General features: G+C 47.2%; 1 protein-coding gene across 1 annotated transcript in view; it reads right to left on the bottom strand.

Annotated features, from left to right (window-relative positions):
• Nucleotides 1-3,237: 3,237 nt before the first annotated feature.
• The window catches only part of INSR (insulin receptor), a 204,414-nt gene continuing 186,284 nt past the window's right edge, over nucleotides 3,238-21,367 (bottom strand). The window contains 8 exon segments of the mRNA XM_017880002.1: nucleotides 3,238-8,348; nucleotides 10,432-10,566; nucleotides 12,048-12,177; nucleotides 14,053-14,212; nucleotides 14,318-14,428; nucleotides 15,986-16,230; nucleotides 17,286-17,353; nucleotides 19,552-19,654. Coding sequence (XP_017735491.1) covers nucleotides 7,994-8,348; nucleotides 10,432-10,566; nucleotides 12,048-12,177; nucleotides 14,053-14,212; nucleotides 14,318-14,428; nucleotides 15,986-16,230; nucleotides 17,286-17,353; nucleotides 19,552-19,654 — 1,307 coding nt within the window. The 3' untranslated portion in view covers nucleotides 3,238-7,993.

Here is a 21,367-nt window from a genome sequence, read left to right as displayed (position 1 = left end):
TTTGTTTTTAATAAGTCGGATTCTGTTAAGCACCCAAGGCCCAGGAGGAAGCTCCAGGAACCCAGTGCAGACACTCCCCACTCCAGGCCATGTCCCCAGCAACTCTTCCAAATGGTGCTGTGATCACTCGGCCGGGGGTTTCGAGGAATCCAAGTGGCTCCTCTGCGCAGAGACCACACGGCCATCCACCCTCCCTCAGACTGATGCCTTCCTTGATGAGCTTTCCTTGGGAGAAAAGCATTTTCAATTTTCCAAGAGACTTATATTGAATTTCACAAACCCAAGGAAGCCAACTTTACGCTGCCACCACAGCCAATAAGCAGTAGCATCAATTTCTTGGAGAACAGGGAACTTGGAGGGAGTTGGGGATATGGGAACGTCCATCCTGGAGGGAGCATGAAAAATCAATGTTACCTCATTTAATCTTCGCCATGGTCATATCAAGTAAGGTCTATCATCAATAATAAGAGGGTAGGGCCTCTGTGGGCCATGATCAGCCTGCTAGCTGGATGGCAGAGAACTGGGAGCAGAAAGGAGGAGGGGCAAGAGCTCGAACGAACGTTGGGATTCCAGAGCCCAGGGTTAGGACCACCGCCCTTCGTAAAACCAGACAGATTAACAAGAGAAAACATACACATTTTATTTAGTTGAGGTTTTTTGTTTATTTTTAGAGACAGTGTCTCACTCTGTTGCCCAGGCTGGAGTACAGTAGTACAATCATAGCTCACTGCAGCCTGCAGCTCCTGGGCTCAAGGAGTCCTCCCTCTTCAGCCTCCTGAGTAGCTGGGACTCCAGGTGTGCACCACCGTGCCTGGCTAATTTAGCAGTTAGTTGCTTTGTGTCTCTTCAGGCTAATTCAACAACCCCATACTGCGGAACTCTGGGCCAGAGTTTGGAGGAACGTGAAGACTTCAGAGGCGACTTTCATGCAGCCTCTGGAAAGCTCCCAGGATCATGGGGAAACCCACATTCAATAACCTCAACTTTCGATGGCCCAGCTCAGAACACTGCCAGCTGGAGGTAGGTGGTCTGAAGAAATCCAGAGACTGCCTGGAGGGGGTGGGGGATTGAGTTCCATTGCCTTTGGGAGGGAGAGATTCCACAGCCCACATACTTTGTACTTTAGCTAAGGTCAACCCCTCCACCTGTGCCGTCGATCTCATTGTCACTTGTTTGCTTAAGGACATGGATCTAGTAATCCCCTGCCTTCATCTCAAGGACATAGATCTAGTAATCCCCTGCCTTCATCTCAAGGACATAGATCTAGTAATCCCCTGCCTTCATCTCTTTTCCCTCTGATGACTGGATTATCCTTGTCATCATCCATACTGCTGTTTCTCCCATCTAAAACACAAGGAAATAATAATAATACGAGGGTAAAGTGAGAACTACCTTTTTATTATTATCGATAGTAGCAGTATTTATTTATTTATTTTTTATTTTTGAGACAGGGTCTCGCTCTGTCGCCAGGCTGGAGTGCAGTGGCGTGATCTCAGCTCACTGCAACCTCTGCCTCCTCCCGGGTTCTAGTGATACTCCTGCCTCAGCCTCCCAAGTAGCTGGGACTACAGGCGCACGCCACCACACCCAGCTAATTTTTGTGTTTTTAGTAGAGACGGGGTTTCACCATGTTGGCCAGGATGGTCTCAATCTCCTAACCTTGTGATCGGCCTGCCTCAGCCTCCCAAAGTGCTGAAATGACAGGCGTGAGCCACCATGCCTGACCCCCCTTTACATTATTAAAAATAATAATAGTAATGATAGGAGGGTAAAGGAGTGGAAGATTTTGCAGATTGGACTCTAGTTGGTTCACATCACTTTTTATCTGCATCCTTGGACAGTCCTCTTCAAAGCTGACTCCAGGTTTGGCCATGGGACTTACTTTGGGCAACGGGACAGTAGCAAATACCACATGAGCAGAAGTTGGAAAACATTTGCATTTGGGAGCTTTTTGTTTCTTCAGACTGGGTGTCCTTGCAACCACCACCATACGAACAAGCCTGAACCTCCTGGGAGACAAGCAATCCTGGCTCTCCCAGCAGAGGCCTCAGCACAGGAGTGAGGCTGTTCCTGGAAGAACTACCCAACCAACACATAGAACTGTAAGAAATAGTCCAGGCACCGTGGCTTATGCCTGTAATCCCAGCACTTTGGGAGGCCGAGGTGGGCAGATCACTTGAGATCAGGAGTTTGAGACCCGCCTGGGCAACATGGCGAAAACCCATCTCTACTAAAAATACAAAAGTAGTAATAATAATGATAATAATAATAAGGCTGGATGTGGTGGCTCATACCTGTAATCCCAGCACTTTGGGAGGCCGAGGTGGGCAGATCACCTGAGGCCAGGCTGCTTGAGACCATGGTGAAACCCCATCTCTACTAAAAATACAAAATTAGCCGGGCGTAGTGGTGCATGCCTGTAATCCCAGCTACTCGGGAGGCTGAGGCAGGAGAATTGCTTGAACCCAGGAGACAGAGTTGCAGTGAGCCGAGATCACACCACTGTCCTCCAGCCTGGGCGACAGAGCGAGACTCCATCTGAAAAAACAAACACACATTAAACAAAAAAAAAAAGGAAAAAGAAAGAAGAGAAGAAATAAATGGTTGCTGTTTTAAGCCACTAAGTTCTAGGGCTGTAGCAAAAGTTAACATGTGAAGTGATGTGACTCATTCGAAAGCACTCAAGGAACAGAAGGTGAGGAGTCTGTCTCCTAACCCACTACACTCCGCACTGTGCATGAATAGCTCAAGACTATTCAAAAGGCTTTCAATCCCATGGTCGAACCCATGGTCACTCACCTGTCCACCCAACCTGGGAACAGGTCTCCACTCCCGGGATGACATTGACAGTATTTAACGTGTGAGTTTCCCGCATGTCAGAATAGAGCAAGATCTTGAAGGTTCATTGGTATTCTCGGAGTGAACCCTTGAGTGGTTGCACCATGGGGAGGTCTGGGAGCCCTTGGGGAAGCGCTTACTTACCAAATGGTATGGAAATAGTGCAATATTTAAACGGCCAGTTTGGTCATACCAGTATGTCCCTGCGAGTCATCAACTCCGCTGGTAGCAATTATTTAACCTCTCTTTTCATGTGTGGAAGAATCTAGGTGTTTTTCTCCTCTAAAAAAAAGGTACCCACAGATTCCAAGAAGTTTTCCTTAACACAACCCAACTCATAGACACATCCTCCCACCACACGACAGGTCCTTACTGGGACACCACACAAAAACAAGCGTATTCTCAGATAATTTAATCAGAATTTTAATATAAACAGGTCATTATCCCATATTTTACATGCAGAACGATTTCAATATTCCAAAAAAAAGGCATCTTCTGTACATGGTGCTACTTGGCTCTTGTAGGAAAACATTGAAAAAATAATAATTGAGCTGTTGGTGGGTTTTGTGTTTCTGAGTTGTTTTCTGCAAAAGCTGCAGCATATTTGATCCTGCGTTGCCAACACACAGGGCTGAGGCCACCCAGGCACACAAAGGGAAGAGGAGCAGCAACTTTGAGGCAAAGTGTAAAGACTAAACAAGCTGTTCCTGAATGTGTGCATGGATGCACACTTATTTTGAGGTTCTTCCTTCCTTCTCCAATGGGACCAAGAGCCCCAGATTTATGATCTGGTTTTTAACAAGGATTTTCAGTGGCCCACACCCAGATAGAAATTTGGCTGGTGGCTGGTTCTGGACATTGACTGGGATCAGAAGGTAACAGTAAGCTCAAAAAGCCATTGTGTCCCCTTCCCCCAGCCCGATTTCTTGAGGACCCTTAAGGAAATAGTCACCTTCTGTTGCAGCCCCCTGAAAGTCCACCATGTTCTTTTGTATGTTCTAGGGAGAAAAAAAAAGTGCTGACCTGTTCTTTTCATTTCCAACCTCACCTCTCATATAAATTAATATTCTGAAGAACATGCTAGAAGATTTTCTGAAGTGACACCCCTCTATGTGTACCACGAATATAAAATCAGCATTCCCTGTTCCCCATCCTCAACAAAACCACAGTTTCTGAAGAGCCTAAGGTGTCAAGGACTCACCAGGTGGCATGCAAAGGACATTTAACCCTAAACTTCCACCCACTGTGAAGTAGAGAAATGATTACTGCTGGGACTACAGTACACCAATTTATCAGGATGGCCAGCGCAAGTCACACCCCTGATGATGCTCCTGCTCGTCCACAAGTGTTACAGAGGACTACAAATAAACATTTCCCAACCCAATAAACACATTTCTTGGTGGACTACCTGCCCTGGTAGGATACAGTGAAAGATCTGTCCATCAATTGGTAACATAGTCCCCAGGGTCGCAGGATGACCTGTGCAGATCCTTATGTCAGTTCCCACAGCTTCTCTCCATCGTCCTCAGCCTATATCCAGACAAGCAGCAGTGCTTCTCCTTCTGACTACTTCCAATGACGGAACAGCACCTAGGACAGCTCCCGAAACCTGAACATTTTCTGATGCGTATTTGACATCACCAATGCAGAGAGAAAGTGACGTGCTTAGTATTCTCCTCCTGGAAGAAGAAACTCCTGTGTGGCTTTCACTACATTAATGAAAAGGGTTTTAATCATAGTGAGACATCTTTAAAACAAGCAACAAAAGTGTTACCTTAAGCTGGTTTTGTTGCTTTTGTTGTTGTAATTTAACACTACAAACCCCCAGGACAACCATGTCTTTCTAGGACCAAAGTTTTATTGTTACAAAGTCAGCATTTCCTAATGTCAAAAGAGGCTTGCAACCCAATAGCTGTTTGCTCTTTTCACTGTGGCAATAGAGTCAAATAAATGAAACTGGTGAACCCCATTTGCAAGGGGCAGGCCCAGCACCCTACCTTTCTCCAGGGCAGGTGGAGAAAGGCGAGTCTGCAAGGGCAGTGCCTAAAAGTACAAGAGCAGCAAGATTTGGGCCCCACTGGCCCTGCCTAGACTCTTGCATGGATTATCAAAGCTGCACAAGGTTCAACAACATTAGCTTGAGGTCAATCAAACCCCAACAGAGAGGTCCACGGTGTGTTGTTGCAAAAAAAAAAAAAAGTGTTCAGCACATTCATGGGTTTTGGATTGGAATTTCCCGCACATGCTCCCATCCCACTTGGAGAATTTTAAAAGAGATTGTATTAGGTGTTTGTGTGTGAGGTGTATCACCAGCCTGAAAGGAGTTGGAATAAATTATCGGGGAGACCAGGGCACCTTTGTGCTCACTTCAGGGGAATTCCATGGAACAGGTGGGAATGCTTGTTCTGAATCAAAGCCTGTCTTTGCCCCAGCAGCCATCTCTCACCAAAGGAAGGTACACCTTGCAGGCGTACCTCATATATCAGATGCATCATGATGGCCTGGAACTTAGTTTATGCTTGGGGAACATAGTGACAATAGATGGAGGATTTTTTTTTAAAGGAAGATTAAATTCAGAGAAGAGTATTACCAGCCAGGAAGAAAAGGATCTATGCTCACATAAAGGCCATACCTTCTCCATCCCAACTCCCTCCCTCAAAATTCTTGCTGGTCCCTGGCATTCGAATCAGCTGATACACACGTTCCCTGATTCAGACCGGTTCCAGGTCGAATTCTGAAATCTCAAAGATGTCTGTGATTGAATCACATCTTAACAATACACTGAGGTAGACTGTGCTGAAAACAAAATCACTATCCCCATTCACCTGTTTATTTTCTTTGATAAAATTTACATGTGCTCCGTTTTTTATGAGAGTGATTTTCAGAGTGATTTTATATATTAAAATAAATACTTTTCCCTCTAATATAAGAAAACCTTTCTGAATTAGAAAATGTGAAAATTGCAGCTAGTGTAGTATACAACCACTACAAATTTACTAGGAAGAGAACAAAATACCTAGATCTACGTGTTTGTTTTTTTAATTTACGTACAGACCCTCATATTTACAAAATAAATTTGGCAAAAATAATTTCTGTACTCTTACTCCTTGTACCCAATCACTGAGGCGTCTCAGCAATATTTTTACATGGTGTAATTTCTCGAATCATATAAATAAGACAGCAATAGACAATTGGGATTCGTGTCTACCTGTGTTCTTAATCAAGAATTGAGAGGGCTTGGAGGTTGCCATTATGACTCGATCCCATTCTTAAGCCCACAACTCTTAAGAGAAGAAAAGGAAGCAGTCAAAAAGTTGTAAGAAAATGCACTCAGGAATAACGCATGGGTGATGATTTTTTGATGAAGCAAAGTGATGAGTTCACTGTGTTCTTTGAGCAGCTGTGGTGGTTCTTTTCGCAAAGAGAAGAAATGGTGGATTCACGCCCATTCGGAAGTTCTTGGTGGTGCGAAAGGTCTTTTTCACGGTTTCTCCTCCAGACTCTACTCTCTTAGGGACTGCAACATCGTAAGCGTCTGCGCATTCTGCTCAGGCACCACACCTGGCCCGGATGAGGTCACCGGGCTCAGAGCAGCTTCCGGGAGTTCAGTACTGAGGACCGTCGGATGCTCTCAGGGTGGAGGGGACCAAGACGTACTCTCAGTGCACCTCTCTCTTATATTGCTTAGATGTTCCCAAAATGCATCCAGGTTGTTGCTCTTTGGGATCTGATGTTCTTGTGTTTGCACAATAACGGTAGGATGTTCACACCCAGGAGAGGAAACGCCACGAGAGGTACACACAGAGAACCAGAGGATGAACACAGGTGTTCTTGAAGGCAGGCTCAGAGCTAGGTAGCTACCAGCTTATCTGAACAGGAACCTTTCAGCAGACCTGGTACCTGAACCAGACCATCCACAAAACCTAGTCTCCCACACACTCCACGTGGCCTCACAGCGTCCAAAAGTGTTAGCAGCGAACGTGGTTTCATTCCCAGAAATAGATGCCTTTAAGACCAAACAAAGAGGCCACTTGTGCCTCACTCCCTCCCCTTCCCGGCCCCACAACAGGCAGACCAACTCATGTCTCCACTCCGCGCCAACCCCGGGGAATAGTCAATAACTTATGAGGCTAATACCAGAGAATTTAAAAATTAAATATGTTACAAATATATTCTCAAAACTCTGTCATCTCAGTTCTTCCTTTTTTTTTTCCTTTTCTATTTTGTTTTCCTTCCTTTCTTTCTTTTTTAATGTCCTAGCTTGGTTTGGTCTTGAAAAGATTCATAATCACTCCAAATGAAACGTTCCTCCCTTGGCTCCCAAAAAGTATCTTTCCACCAACGTGAAAGGAGGGTAGAAACCTGAGGCTAGACTTCTGACACGAGAAGTATCTGTCAAGAGCACAGTCTCCCAGTCAATAAGAAGGAAGGAGAGAGGGGGACATGAGCTCGCACCCTTGAGAAGAACCTTCATGAACCAATTCCCAAAGCATCAACTCCGCAAGGATACTTTGCACACACATCAGCCGTGTTGACTGGACACACGCATACACACGTGAGCACACGCCGGGACCACAGACCCTTATCCAAAGTATGAAAGCAGCAGCTATTGGTCAATTTGAGGAACGGATCTTGTAAAAAAAAAAAAAAAAAAAAAAAAAAAACCAGCCTGGATGAGGAAAAAAAAAAAAAAAAAAAAGCCTTCTTGCAGCCCAACCTGTAAAGCTGCAAATTCTCCTGGAACAGGGCTGGGTGTTTTTGTTTTGTTTTTTTCTTTCGAACTTTTGTTCCACAGACAAGAAGTTTTATCTTTTATATTGCAGCTCAGACACCAGCAAAAAAAAAAGAACAGAATTTGTAAAAACAGGTGCTGTCTTTCCATCTGCTGGGGGGAGGGGGGGAAAAACAAAAAAACACAAAATCCTGGTTTGAAACCGTTGTTGCTCCAAAAGGCGCAGCAGTTAAATCCTCTGCGGGACTAGTTAAATTGGCAACCAAACGAGTCCATCTTAAGATGCACAGAAATGTATAGGAACGATCTCTGAACTCCATTGGACATGGTAGAGTCGTGAGAATCCTGAGTTTTCCAGAGGCTTTCAAACCAGAGGAAAATGAAAATGGGAACCCCTGCCCGTCCCCGCCGCGGTAGGCACTGTTAGGAAGGATTGGACCGAGGCAAGGTCAGGATCCGCCCGTTTTTCTTGCCTCCGTTCATGTGAGTGTAAGGGATGTGTTCCTCGTAGCTCCGCTTGAAACCTAGCGAGGACCCTCCATCCCGGCCCCCCGCCTCCTCCCTCTGACAGTGCGAGGAACGGTCCAGCGGCACATTCTCCATGTCCTCAAACTCCATCTCCAGCTCCTCACTCTCGGGGGCCTTGTTCTCCTCGCTGTGAAAGAAGGACACCTCCGGAAAGCTGGGGTGCAGGTCGTCTTTGAGCAGGTTGACAATCTCCAGGAAGGTTGGCCTCATCTTGGGGTTGAATTGCCAGCACATGCGCATGAGGTCAGTGCTGCAGGGCAGAAGGACACATCCTGGGTGAGTCTAGGGGCCCAGCCAAGCATCCTCCCAACCCCGCCCTCGTCCCTGCAGCCAACACCCACGGACCACATGTGTTCACATCAGATGCTGGCTGTGTGTGTGGACAATTGTCAAGGCAGAAATAGCAATGCTAGAGGTTCTGAGAGATGGCGTTTTCTTTTTGCTTTTCTTCTTTTTTTGGACACAGGGTCTTATTCTATTACCCAGGCTGGAGTGCAGTGGCATGATCATAGCTCACTGCAGCCTCTGCCTCCTAGGCTCAAGCAATCCTCCCCCACCTGGCCTCCCAAGTAGCTGGGACCACAAGTGTGCACCACCATGCCTCGCTAATTTTTCTATGTTTTGCAGAGACAGGGCTTTGCTATGTTGCCCAGGCTGGTCTCAAACTCTAGGCTCAAGTGATCCACCCACCTTGGCCTCCCAAGATGCTGGGATTACAGGCGTGAGCCACCATGCCTGGCCACTTTTTTAAATTCTTTCTTTCTTTTTTTTTTGAGACAGGGTTTCTCACGTTGTCACCCAGGACGGAGTGCAGTGGCACAATCATAGCTCATTGCAGCCTTGAACCCCTGGGCTCAAGCAATCCTCCTGCCTCAACCTCCCAAAGTGCTGAGATTACAGGCATGAGCCATCCTGTCTAGCCTGAATTTTTTTTTTTTTTTTTTTTTTTTTTTTTTTTTTTTGAGACAGAGTCTCGCTCTGTCACCCAGGCTGGAGTGCAGTGGCGCGATCTCGGCTCACTGCCAGCTCCGCCTCCCAGGTTCATGCCATTTTCCTACCTCAGCTTCCCGAGTAGCTGGGACTACAGGCACCTGCCACCATGCCCAGCTAATTTTTTGTATTTTTAGTAGAGACGGGGTTTCAGGAGGTTAGCCAGGATGGTCTTGGTCTCCTGAACTCGTGATCTGCCTGCCTCGGCCTCCCAAAGTGCTGGGATTACAGGCGTCAGCCACCGTGCCCAGCTGAAAGATGGTTTTGAAAAGGGTTGCCTCATTTCAAAACTGGATCAAGAGTAATCCCAGCACTTTGGGAGGCTGAGCCAGGAGGCTGAGTCCAGGAGTTCAAGGTTGCAGTGAACTGTGATTGCACCACTGCACTCTACCAGCCTGGGTGACAGAGCAAGACTTCATCTAAATATATATATATGTACATTTGGAGGGGGAATACATAATATGTATGCCTGACAAAATTTTTGTGTGTCTGTGTTTGTTTTTGAGACAGAATCTCGCTCTGTCACCCAGGCTGCTGTGCAATGGCACAGTCTCTGCTCACTGCAACCTCTGCCTCCCGGATTCAAGCAATTCTCCTGCCTCAGCCTCCTGAGTAGCTGGGATTACAAGTGCCCACCACCACACCCAGGTAATTTTTGTATTTCTAATAGAGACGGGGTTTCACCATGTTGGCCAGGCTGGTCTTGAACTCCTGACCTCAGGTGATCTGTTCGCCTCGGTCCCCCAAATTGCTGGGATTACAGGTGTGAGCCACCCATTCCCAGCCACCTGACAAAATTTTCAGCGTATAAATAATTAACAGCCAAACATAGGTCTCACTCCCCCGACCCCAGGTCTCCAGTTCCCTTCTCCCAAGATAACTACTGCTACGGGTTTCTTGTGCAACATTCCAGCTATACAATATGAAAGAAAATCTTACGATTTGCAAACACAAGCATGCCAGTAAAGACATACTATGTAAACAAGCACCTATGTAAACACGTGTGCTTATAAAGATATGTAAACAAGGTGTACATGTGCCATGATACGCTGATGCACATGTAAACATATAGTATGCAAACATAAATACCTATGTAAATATATAATATGCAAACAAGCATACATGTAGCACATATGGAAACTCAAGTGTGTGTACCACCATGCAATATGCAAATGCAAACACGCATGTAAGGACAAGCTATGCAAACACAAACACACCTGTAACATATAGCATGCAAACATGGTGAGCGTGTAGACATAGGAAAGGCAAGACCAAGCACACGTGTAAAGGGCAATACCCTTTCAATGAACACCTCACACACCTCAAACCCTTTCTACACTTACACTCTCTCTGGACAGTTGTCAGGTTGATCCAGGTACCCTCCGTCCATGACAAATTTCAACACCTGTTCATTAGACAGGCCTTGGTAAGGCTGTTCTGCCAAGCTGGTGATTTCCCAAAGGACCACGCCAAAGGACCTGTCAATGACAGTTGAGAGTAGTAACAAAGAAACCATTCACACACACACACACACAAAAACACACACACACGCAAACACACATGCACACAGGCAAACTAGCACACAACACACGCAAACACACATGCAAACACATGCACATGCACACACAAACACACACGCACACACACACACAAACGCACACAGGCAAACTAGCACACACATGCAAACACATATGCAAACGCATGCACACAAACACACAAGCAGACACACACACGCAAACTAGCACACACACATGCAAACGCACGTGTGCACACATGTAAATACGCAAACACACGTGCACACACACGCAAATACAAACACAAACACACATGCACACAGGCAAACTAGCACACACACGCAAACACATGTACACACATGCACGCAAACACATGCACAAACATGCAAACACACAGGCACACACATTTAATACACACACAAACATGCACACATATGCATACACATACACGCAAACAGGCAAACACACACGTGTGCACACACATGCAAATACACGCACACACGTGCACACACATGCAAATTCACACACGCAAACACACAAACATGCAAACACACACAAACACACGCACACAGGCAAACTAGCACACATACGCAAACACACATGCATGCACACATGCACACAAACACACACACGTTTAATACACAAACATGCAAACACACACATACACACAAACACACACAAACACATACACACGCTCACACACATGCAAATACACAAACGCACACACACACACAAACACGCAAACACATCTCTTGGTTTGCTAGAACATGGTTGGCCAGTTAATAAAACAATTCATGCTGCAGTCCATAAATGCTATGAAAGGAAAATCAATCTTGGGGCCCCCAAATCACTAAACTCAAGGAAAAAGTCCAGCTGGGAACTGCTTGAACAAACTTGCCTCCCACTCTATTCAAAGTCCCCCCTCTGCTCACTGAGAAACATTCATATCTGATTGCTTCCTTTGGAGAGGCTCATCAGAAACTCAAAAGAATGCAACCATTTGTCTCTTATCTACCTATGACCTGGAAGACCCCTCCCCGCTTCGAGTTGTCCCGCCTTTCCAGACCCAACCAATGTTCATCTTGCATATGTTGATTGATGTCTCATGTCTCCCTAAAATGTATAAAAGCAAGCTGTGCCCTGACCACCTTGGGCACATGTGGTCAGGATCTCCTGAGGCTGTGTCATGAGCACGCGTCCTCAACCTTGCCAAATTAACCTTCCTAAATTAACTGAGACCTGTCTAAGATTTTCGGGGTTCACAATGCCTCCAGGATTAATCAGGACATAAGAGTGGCCACGGGAAGGTCCTCAGACAGGACGCTGCCTTCCTTTCCTTGATGGGGGGTCCAGGAGGATGGCAGGCTTCCTTCCTCCGCTCTTGGCTGTTACTAGCACCTGGAATTCAAGCCCAGCGTCCATCCACCCCTCCACACACAACTCACCACATGTCAGAAGAAGTGGTAAAGACCCCATCCTTCAGGGACTCCGGCGCCATCCACCGTACAGGGAGCAGACCCTTGCCCCCTTTCCGGTAGTAATCAGTTTCATAGATGTCTCTGGTCATTCCAAAGTCTGACAACACAAACAATTCACATGCTCTTAACTTCCAGCCTTGGTCCTACCATCTGCCATCTTGACTGCCCCACCTCTCACAGAGCCCTAAGAGGGGTTCACCTGGCCCTGGTGTGTGCTCACCTGGGTGGTAGCCAAATCCAGTAAGAAGGGATTCTGAGGGTGCACATGGGAAAGTGAAGGGGGAAGATGGACTACTATTTAAAGGGAGGGAAAAGAAGGTACCAAATGACGAAGAAGCTACATTTTCTTTTCTTTCTTTTTTTTTTTATATGGAGTCTCACTCTGTCCTCCAGGCTAGAGTGCGGTGGTGCGATCTCGGTTCACTGCAACCTCTACCTCCCTGATTCAAGCAATTCTCCTGCCTCAGCCTCCTGAGTAGCTGGGATTACAGCTGTCTGCCACCATGTCTAGCTAATGTTTTGTATTTTGAGTAGAGACGGGGTTTCACCATGTTGACCAGGCTGGTCTCGAACTCCTGACCTCCAGTAATCCGCCCGCCTCAGCCTCCCAAAGTGCTGGGATTACAGGTGTGAGCCACTGCGCCTGGCCAGGAGATGTCTTTTTGAGTCATAAATAGAATCATATCACTTCCTGCTGCCCCTTGCTCATGTAAGATAATGTCAAGATGACTTGCTGTGACATACAAGGTCCTTCTGGGTCTGGTTTCTGCCTCTCTCCTCGACCTCACATCTCACGCTGCTCTGGTCCCCTCTCTATTCCTTTTTTGTTTGTTTTTTTGAAACAGCGTCTCACTATTGCCCAGGCTGGAGTGCAGTGATGCAGTCACAGCTCACTGCAGCCTCCACCTCCTGGGCTCAAGCAATCCTCCCACCCCAGCCTCCTGAGTAGCTGGGACCACAGATGTGCACCACCACACCCCTTTTTAAAAAAATTTTTCATAGAGATGGAGTCTCACTATGTTGCCCAGGCTGGTCTCAAACTCCTGGACTCAAGCAGTCCTTACACCTTGGCCTTCCAAAGCACTGAGATTACAGGCGGGGCCCCCAGTCCTACAAACATATCTTTTAAAGAAGTGAATGGGTAAATGAGTTTATCAATACATGCAATTAAATGACAGCCTGTGGGGGGAGTGGTCCCCATCCAAAATCTTGCCCAGGCCAGGCACCGTGGCTCATGCCTGTAATCCCAGTGCTTTGGGAGGCCAACACAGCTGGATCATTTGAGGTCAGGAGTTTGAGACCATCCTGGCCAACATGGTGAAACTCCGTCTCTAGTAAAAATACAAAAATTAGCTGGGTGTGGTGGCGCACACCTGTAAACCCAGCTACTTGGGAGACTAAGGCGGGAGAATCACTTGAACCTGAGAGGTGGAGGTTTCGGTGAGCCAAGATCCTGTCACTGCACTCCAGCCTGGGTGACAGCGCAAGACTCCATCTCATAAAAAAGAAAAAAAAAAAAAAAGCCAGTGTGGTGGCTCACGCCTGCAATCCCAGCACTTTGGGAGGCCGAGGCAGGAGGATCACGAGGTCAGGAAATCAAGACTATCCTGGCCAATGTGGTGAAACCCCGTCTCCACTAAAAATACAAAAATTAGCCAAGTGTGGTGGTGCACACCTGTAGTCCCAGCTACTCGGGAGGCTGAGGCAGGTGAATCACTTGAACTTGGGAGGCGGAGGTTGCAGTGAGCCAAGAATGCACCACTGCACTCCAGCCTGGGCGACAGAGTAAGACTCCATCTCAAAACAAACAAAAACAAACAAAACAAAACAAAACAAAAAACAAAAACAAAAAGAAGTATCTTGCCCCTTTTATACTATCAGAAAAGACTTAGCGGCTCATTACAGACAACTTCCTTCTGAAATCAAACCTGGCCTGGGTCGTTATGTTTTCAAAGCAGAAAGCCAGACGAACCTCCAATTTTGACAGTAAAATCATGGGCGACCATGCAGTTTCTTGCTGCCAGGTCCCGATGCACAAACTTCTTGGCATTCAGGTAGGCCATCCCATCAGCAATCTCCGCTGCCATCTGAATCATCTCTTGCAGGGTAGGGGGAGGGCGGCCAGGATTATTCTAAAACCGAAAGATGGGGTTGGTGTTTCAGCAGCACGGGATTCGAGGAGGCCAGGAGTGGGTGCCCCACAGAGTATCCCGCTGGGTCCCCCCGAGGCAGCTCACCTCAGCCTCTGGCCGCAGAGAACGGAGGTAGCTCTTCAGGTCTCCGTGAGCCATCAGCTCCATCACCACCAGCGTGGGCTGGCCCTTGGACACCACTCCCAGGAGGCGCACCTGCAGAGCAAGCAACCAGGGTTCTTGGAGGAGGGTCCGTGATTCAACTCACCAAGGTTCTCCCTGCCTGGTGTCTATGTCACATACAGCACCCTGTGGCCTGGATGCAGTGTGCTCAGCCCTGGTCTAGGGGAGCAGACAGATAGGCCTTTGTATTTTTTTTTTTTTTTAATTTTCGAGACGGAATCATGCTCTCTTACCCAGGCTGGAGTGCAGTGGCGTGATCTCGGCTCACTGCAACCTTCACCTCCCAGGTTCAAGCAATTCTCCTGCCTCAGTCTACCGAGTAGCTGGGGTTACAGACGCCCGCCAGCACACCCGGCTAATTTTTGTATTTTTAGTACAGACAGGATTTCTCCATGTTAGTCAGGTTGGTCTTGAACCCCCGACCTCTGGTGATCCACCTGCCTCAGCCTCCCAAAGTGCTGGGATTACAGCCACCACGCCCGGCCAGGCCTTTGTATTTTAACCATTCTCTCTGCCTGCCTCTCTGTTCCCTGCCACATCCACAGGGCCCAACTTCTCATGTCCTTGAAGTCTTTGCTCAAATACACCCTTGTCCAACCCTTCTTTCCTCTCTTTCTTCATGTTTCCATAGCATTTCCTCCTAATGTATAAAGGGTTTGGAGTCGGCCGGGGGCAGTGGCTTATGCCTGTAATCCCAGCACTTTGAGAGGCTGAGGCCGGTGGATCACCTGAAGTCAGGAGTTCGAGACCAGTCTGGCCAACATGGCAAAATCCCATCTCTACTAAAAATACAAAAATTAGCCGGGTGCGGTGGTGGGCTCCTGTTATCCCAGCTACTTAGGAGGCTGTGGCAGGAGAACTGCTTGAACCCGGGAGGCAGAGGTTGAGTGAGCCAAGATTATGCCACTGTACTCCACCCTGGGCGACAGAGAGAGACTCTGTCTTAAAAATATATATAAATAAAAATAAAGGTTTTGGAGTCTGTCTCCACCTGCTGTTTTGGAAGCTCTACAGGGGCAGGAATCCACTGTATCACAGGGATAAGAGCAGGGTTTTAAATGCCCCACAAATATGTGTGGCAAGGATGAAAGCACATGGGACTCAAAGAGAAACAAAGGAGCAGAAAGGCAGGAAGAGTTTGTGCTGCCTTCAAGGGAGAGTAGGAATGATGGCAGGTGGTATGAGGTGGACCTCTGTGTGGTCCTGGGTTACAAAGGAGCCAGGAAAAAGCAAGAAATGGAGGAGTCTAAAAAGCAATGGAAGATTCTGGAAAATGATGGAAGAGTCCAGAAAGTGGTAGAAGATTCCAGAAAATGATGGAAGATTCTAGAAAGTGATGAAAGAGTCTGGAAAGCAATGAAGCATTCCAGAAAGTGATGAGACAGTGATAGAGTCTGGTTCCAGGTGAAGTGGGAGAGGATGTGATTTGGAAAGGGAACGATCCCTCCCCGCACCTTTAGGATGGGTAGTGGAGTGGGGGTTGGGCAGGAGGTTACACCCAGTGTCCTGTGTCACTCTGTGCAGGAGGAGGAGGCAGAGAGAGGGAAGGGGCAGGAAAGCCAGCCTGTGTCCCATCCCCACTGGACTCACCACATGATGGCAGGTGAAGCCCTTCATGACCGAGGCCTCATTGAGGAACTCAATCCGCTCTCGGAGACTGGCTGACTCGTTGACCGTCTTCACTGCCACGCGGGTCTCTGCCTCACCCTTGATGATGTCCCTGGCGTTGCCCTCATACACCATACCAAAGGAGCCCTGCCCCAGCTCTCGAAGGAGGGTGATCTTCTCTCGAGGCACCTCCCACTCGTCCGGCACGTACACAGAGCATGGAAACACTACTTCTCACTTATCTACACAGCATCTTTGGCAGACCCCTTGGGGGCCTGCAGCCACCTTCCACCCAAGCCCTCACTCAAACCCCCTCGAAAACACTCATGAAGTGAGTTCTGTGATCCAGGACCCATGCCAGGCACTGGGCGTATCACTGAGAACAGGACAGGCATCTGCACCCATGGAGACGGCATGGCAGAGACTCAAGGAAGGAGCCACAACCAGTTCAAGATCCTGGCCAATATGTCCTGAGACAAGCCTGCAGCCCCATCCTTCTTGTCTGATTTCAGACCCTTGCCATGAAATGGTGCTACTTCCCACCTGAGACTACTGTTTCTGCAAAGTGCTGAGGGGATGGAAGACAGGTTGTAATAGGTTGGGGGTAAAAAAAAAAAGCCAGGATACTTGGCAGCTCTTCCCATGAAAAGGTGGAGTCTATCTCACCATCCCTTGGCCCTGGGCATGGCCTTGTAAGTTATTTTGGTCAATGGGAATCAGGAGGAACGACCCAAGCAGAAACTCGGAATGGACTATTACTCTGGAGCTTGCCCTCCCTTGCAGCTAGGACAGAGTACCATGCAATGAAGCCTGCCAGCCTGCTGGAGCCTAAGAGGCCACATGGACAGAGTGAGGCTCAGCCTCCCCCAGCTTAGGGCCCCCACGTTGGGACCACCCAGCCTGCCGACCACCAGACATGTGAGTGAAATCATCTAAGACTACCAAGTGCTAGCTGACACACCACCAACATGTAGCTACATGGGTGAAGCCAGGCAAGACCAGAAGAAGAACCGCCCAGCTGAGCCCAGCCCAAGTTGTCGACCCCATCGAAGGGTCCCAGACCAGCTAGATGAGCCCATCCAGGCAGGTGCCAAATACCATGTGTCCACATGCACACGGTAATGAGGTTTCTGCAGCAAGGGCAGTTTGGCAAGCTCAAATGACTAAGAGGGCTTTTCTTGGCCTCCCTGGGGAACCCATCCTTCACTCTCAGTCAATGGTGAAGGCAAAGGAAGCTGTTGAGTAGGGTACTGGTCACCCACAGGGCAGGGATGGTACTCACCATCACTGGCACTGAGATACTCAGGGTTTGAAGAAGCGTAAAGCGGTCCCAGTGGCCCATCTGGCTGCCTGGAGGAGAAAAATGAGGCACATTAGCTTGAGGTTCTCATGGGACTCTGCAGGTCTCCAGAAAGGGGTTTCATACAAGACTCCTCAAGGCAAATGGCAGCCCTTACCAGCAGAATCCCCATAATTCTAGATGCAGTCTAGGGCAGGGATGGGGGACCTTTATGTTTTGAATGGAAGCCCATCAGACAAGTACTTAAGTGCATCAACATGGCAGCAGCACTCATCCCTCCCTGGGTATTTTTTTTTTTCCACATTTCAGAGTTGGAGTCTTGCTGTGTTGTGGCTGGAGGGCAGTGGTTTAATCATAGATCACTGCAGTCTCGACCTTCTGGGCTCCAGAGATCTTCCCACCTCAGCTTTTTGAATAGCTGGGAATACAGGTGCTCACCACCACACCTGGCTAATTTTTAAAATTTCATAGAGACAGGGTCTCACTATGTTGCCCAGGCTGGTCTTGAACTCTTGATCTCAAGTGATCCTCCTGCCTCATCCTTCCGAGTGGCTGGGATTACAGATGTGCACAACCATGCAGGGCTCTGGCTGGCTTTTATTACAATTTATGGCCGTCTATGTAACACTTAAAAGCCACTCACCCAGTACTGTTCTACAGCGAGCTCATCCCGACTGATGAGAAACAATTATTAAATTTTCAGGAAACGAGTGAGCCAGTTATTAAATACAAGCATTATTAAAGATTAAATTGTACAATGCCTTCCAAATAGAACAAAAAATGTAAATTATAGAGGCTTACAATTAAATTACCCTAAAAGCAAAGACAATACATGTTCAAAACTCATCACTTTCTAACTCTCATACTCCATTTTACTATGATCAATGCAGTTGAGGTTATTTACCTTATATCATTTATACACCATATTGTATCCATAGGGTGAATTCAATGGGGAGCTATTATGTATCTCTTTCCGACACTGTACTCAGTAATATTATGTCTACAGCTTGAAATTAGACATGCTGGGAATATTTACATTACAAAAACTGGCAAATGCTATAACTTGGGACTGGATTTGTTGTTCTGTTGTTTGTCCAGGCTTGAGAAAGTGATGAGAAAATATTTTGTTTTGTTTTTGAGACACAGTCTCGCTCTGCTGCCCAGGGTGGAGCGCAATGGTGTGATCTCAGCTCACTGCAACCTCTGCCTCCCGGGTTCAAGCGATTCTCCTGCCTCGGCCTCCTGAGGAGCTGGGATTAGAGGCGCACACCACCACACCCTGCTAATTTTTGTATTTTTAGTAGAAACGGGGTTTCACCATGTTGGTCAGGCTGGTCTCGAACTCCTGACCTCATGATCCACCCGCCTCGGCCTCCCAAAGTGCTGGGATTACAGGTGTGAGCCACTGTTCCTGGCCGAGAAAAATGTTTAATCATGTAGATTAAACTTCAAAGCGTGTCATGTCTGCAACTGTGACATTGCACTTGGCATAAAACATTAAGAAAATGTTCTTCTGGTATTTAAAAATTATTATATGACTCAGCAAAGACGTCACTCATATCACTGATGAACATATATGTCTTATTTCAGTTTTGTCCTACTCTTTTTTTTTTTTTCTCTGAGATGGAGTCTCACTCTGTTGCCCAGGCTGGAGTGCAATGGCGGGATCTTGGCTAGCTGCAACGTCCACCTCCAGGGTTCAAGTAATTCTCCTGCCTCGGCCTCCTGAGTAGCTGGGATTACAGGCGCCTACCACCACGCCCGGTTAATTTCTTAGTATTTTTAGTAGAGATGAGGTTTCACCACGTTGGCCAGGCTGGTCTCAAACTCCTGACCTCAAGTGATCCACCCGCCTTGGCCTCCCAAAATGCTAGGATTACAGGCGTGAGCCACTGTGCCCAGCCATGTCCGACTCTTTCATGTAAATTTTGAAAAATTAATCAACATTCACATTGGAGCTATACTTGTTTAATTAATGGCAATCATAGGTTGGCTTTGGATATAAAGGTTTGGGCAAAAAAAATTTAAAAATCAACAGAAACGTTCTGTAAGAATCAACTGGCTAGAGGGAATTTACAATAAAGAGTTGTATATATCGTATTATGACAATTATCTGTAAATTGCACGTTACACATCCTATATCAGTAAAATTCATAATAAACTTACATATACCTATACCTATATCGAGGCATATTTTCCCCCAGAGAACCAGTGGTTCCCAGCACACCACTGAACTCACTCAACTCACCTCTTTCTCAGGAATAGATAAATACTTCCAATCACAACACTGAAGAGAAAGACAAAGATGAGGGGGCCGATGATAATTTTTGCAATATTTGACGGGACATCTACTGAAATAGAATAAGAAAATACATGTTTCATATCAGTGTGTTCCTAACAAAGTTCACACCAAAAATCACATCCACTCCTGGAAAGGGTGGGCCACCCTGTTTCCCCCCTCCCTTGTCCATGAACCTCTCTGCTACTCTTCCACACCCTGATTTTTCCAGCAGTCCCACAACAGTCCCGTAGGTTCAGTAGGACCAGGCAGTAGGCTCAGAGGTCAGAATTCTGGTAGCACACTGTTCCCCACCCCCACTCCCAAATCACTGCTCATTTCCACCCCTCCCACATCTCAGGCAGTGGATGCAGGACCCCATACTGTCAGTTTAATGCTCTGCTGCTGCCCCTCTGAAATGCTTATTCATTTTATTTTAATCTTTATCTAGTTACTTATTTTTGTGACGGAGTCTTGCTCTGACACCCAGGCTAGAGTTCAGTGGCACGATCTCGGCTCACTGGAACCTCCTCCTTCTAGGTTCAAGCAATTCTCCTGCCTCAGCTTCCCGAGTAGCTGGGATTACAGGCGTGCACCACCATGCCTGGCTAATTTTTGTACTTTTAGTAGAGACGAGGTTTCACCTTGTTGGCCAGGCTGGTCTCAAACTCCTGACCTCAGGCGATCCTCCCGCCTCAGCCTCCGAAAGTGCTGGGATGACAGGCGTGAGCCACCACACCCGGCCAAATTCTTAATAATTTTAAAGCAAGGAGCTCTGCATTTTCATTTTTCACTGGGTCTTGCAAATTATATAGCTAGTCTCGATTCCAGCGTGACTTTTGACAGATGTAAAATTCTTTTGATTTTTATTTTTTAGAGACAGGGTCTTGCTCTGTCACCCAGGCTGGAGTATAGTGGCATGATCACAGTTCACCGCAACCTCAAACTCCTGGGCCCAAGTGATCTTCCTGTCTCAGCCTCCCAAGTAGCTGGGATTACAGGCATGCGCCACCACAACTGGCTAATTTTTGTATTTTTGTGTGGAGACAGAGTCTCGCTATGTTACTCAGGCCGGTCTCTAATGCCTATCCTCAAGCAATCCTCTTGCCTCATCCTCCCACAGTGCTGGGACTACAGGTGTGAGCCACCTCACCCAGCCGAAAAACTCTAATAACAAAGATGGAGATGCTAGCAACAGGGGCCAGGCACTTAACATTTGTGTCATTAAAATGTTCCTCCACCTCCTGGAGTGGTTCTGTTATTATCTCCATGTACAGATGAGGGAGTGCAGGATTGCCAGATAAAGAAAATGTGATACATACACACCATGGAATACTACACAGCCATAAAAAAGAAAGAGATCACGTTCTTTGCAGCAACATGAATGGAGCTGGAGGTGATTATGCTAATTGAATTCACACAGGAACAGAAAACCAACTACCTCACGTTCTCCCCCATAAGTGAGAGTAAGACACAGAGCACACATGGACAGAAAGAAGGGAACAGTAGACACCGGGACTGATATGGTTTGGATCTGTGTCTCCACCCAAAGCTCTTGTGGAAATGCAATTCCCAATGTTGGAGGAGTGGCCGGGTGGGATGTGATTGGATCATGGAGGCGGTTTCTAACGGGTTAGCAACATCCCTCCTGGGTACTGTATAATGAGTGGGTTCTCATGGGATCTGGTGGTTTAAAAAGCGTACAGCACCACCCCCCGTCTTAACACCTTGCTCCCATTTCGCCTTCCACCATGATTGAAAGTTTCTTTCTTTTTTTTTTTTTTTT

This window comes from Rhinopithecus bieti, unplaced genomic scaffold (assembly GCF_001698545.2).
Source record: "Rhinopithecus bieti isolate Rb0 unplaced genomic scaffold, ASM169854v2 scaffold_10589, whole genome shotgun sequence".
Taxonomy (NCBI): domain Eukaryota; kingdom Metazoa; phylum Chordata; class Mammalia; order Primates; family Cercopithecidae; genus Rhinopithecus; species Rhinopithecus bieti.
Note: the sequence above shows the minus strand (reverse complement) of the source record. Positions and strands in the feature narration are given on the sequence as shown.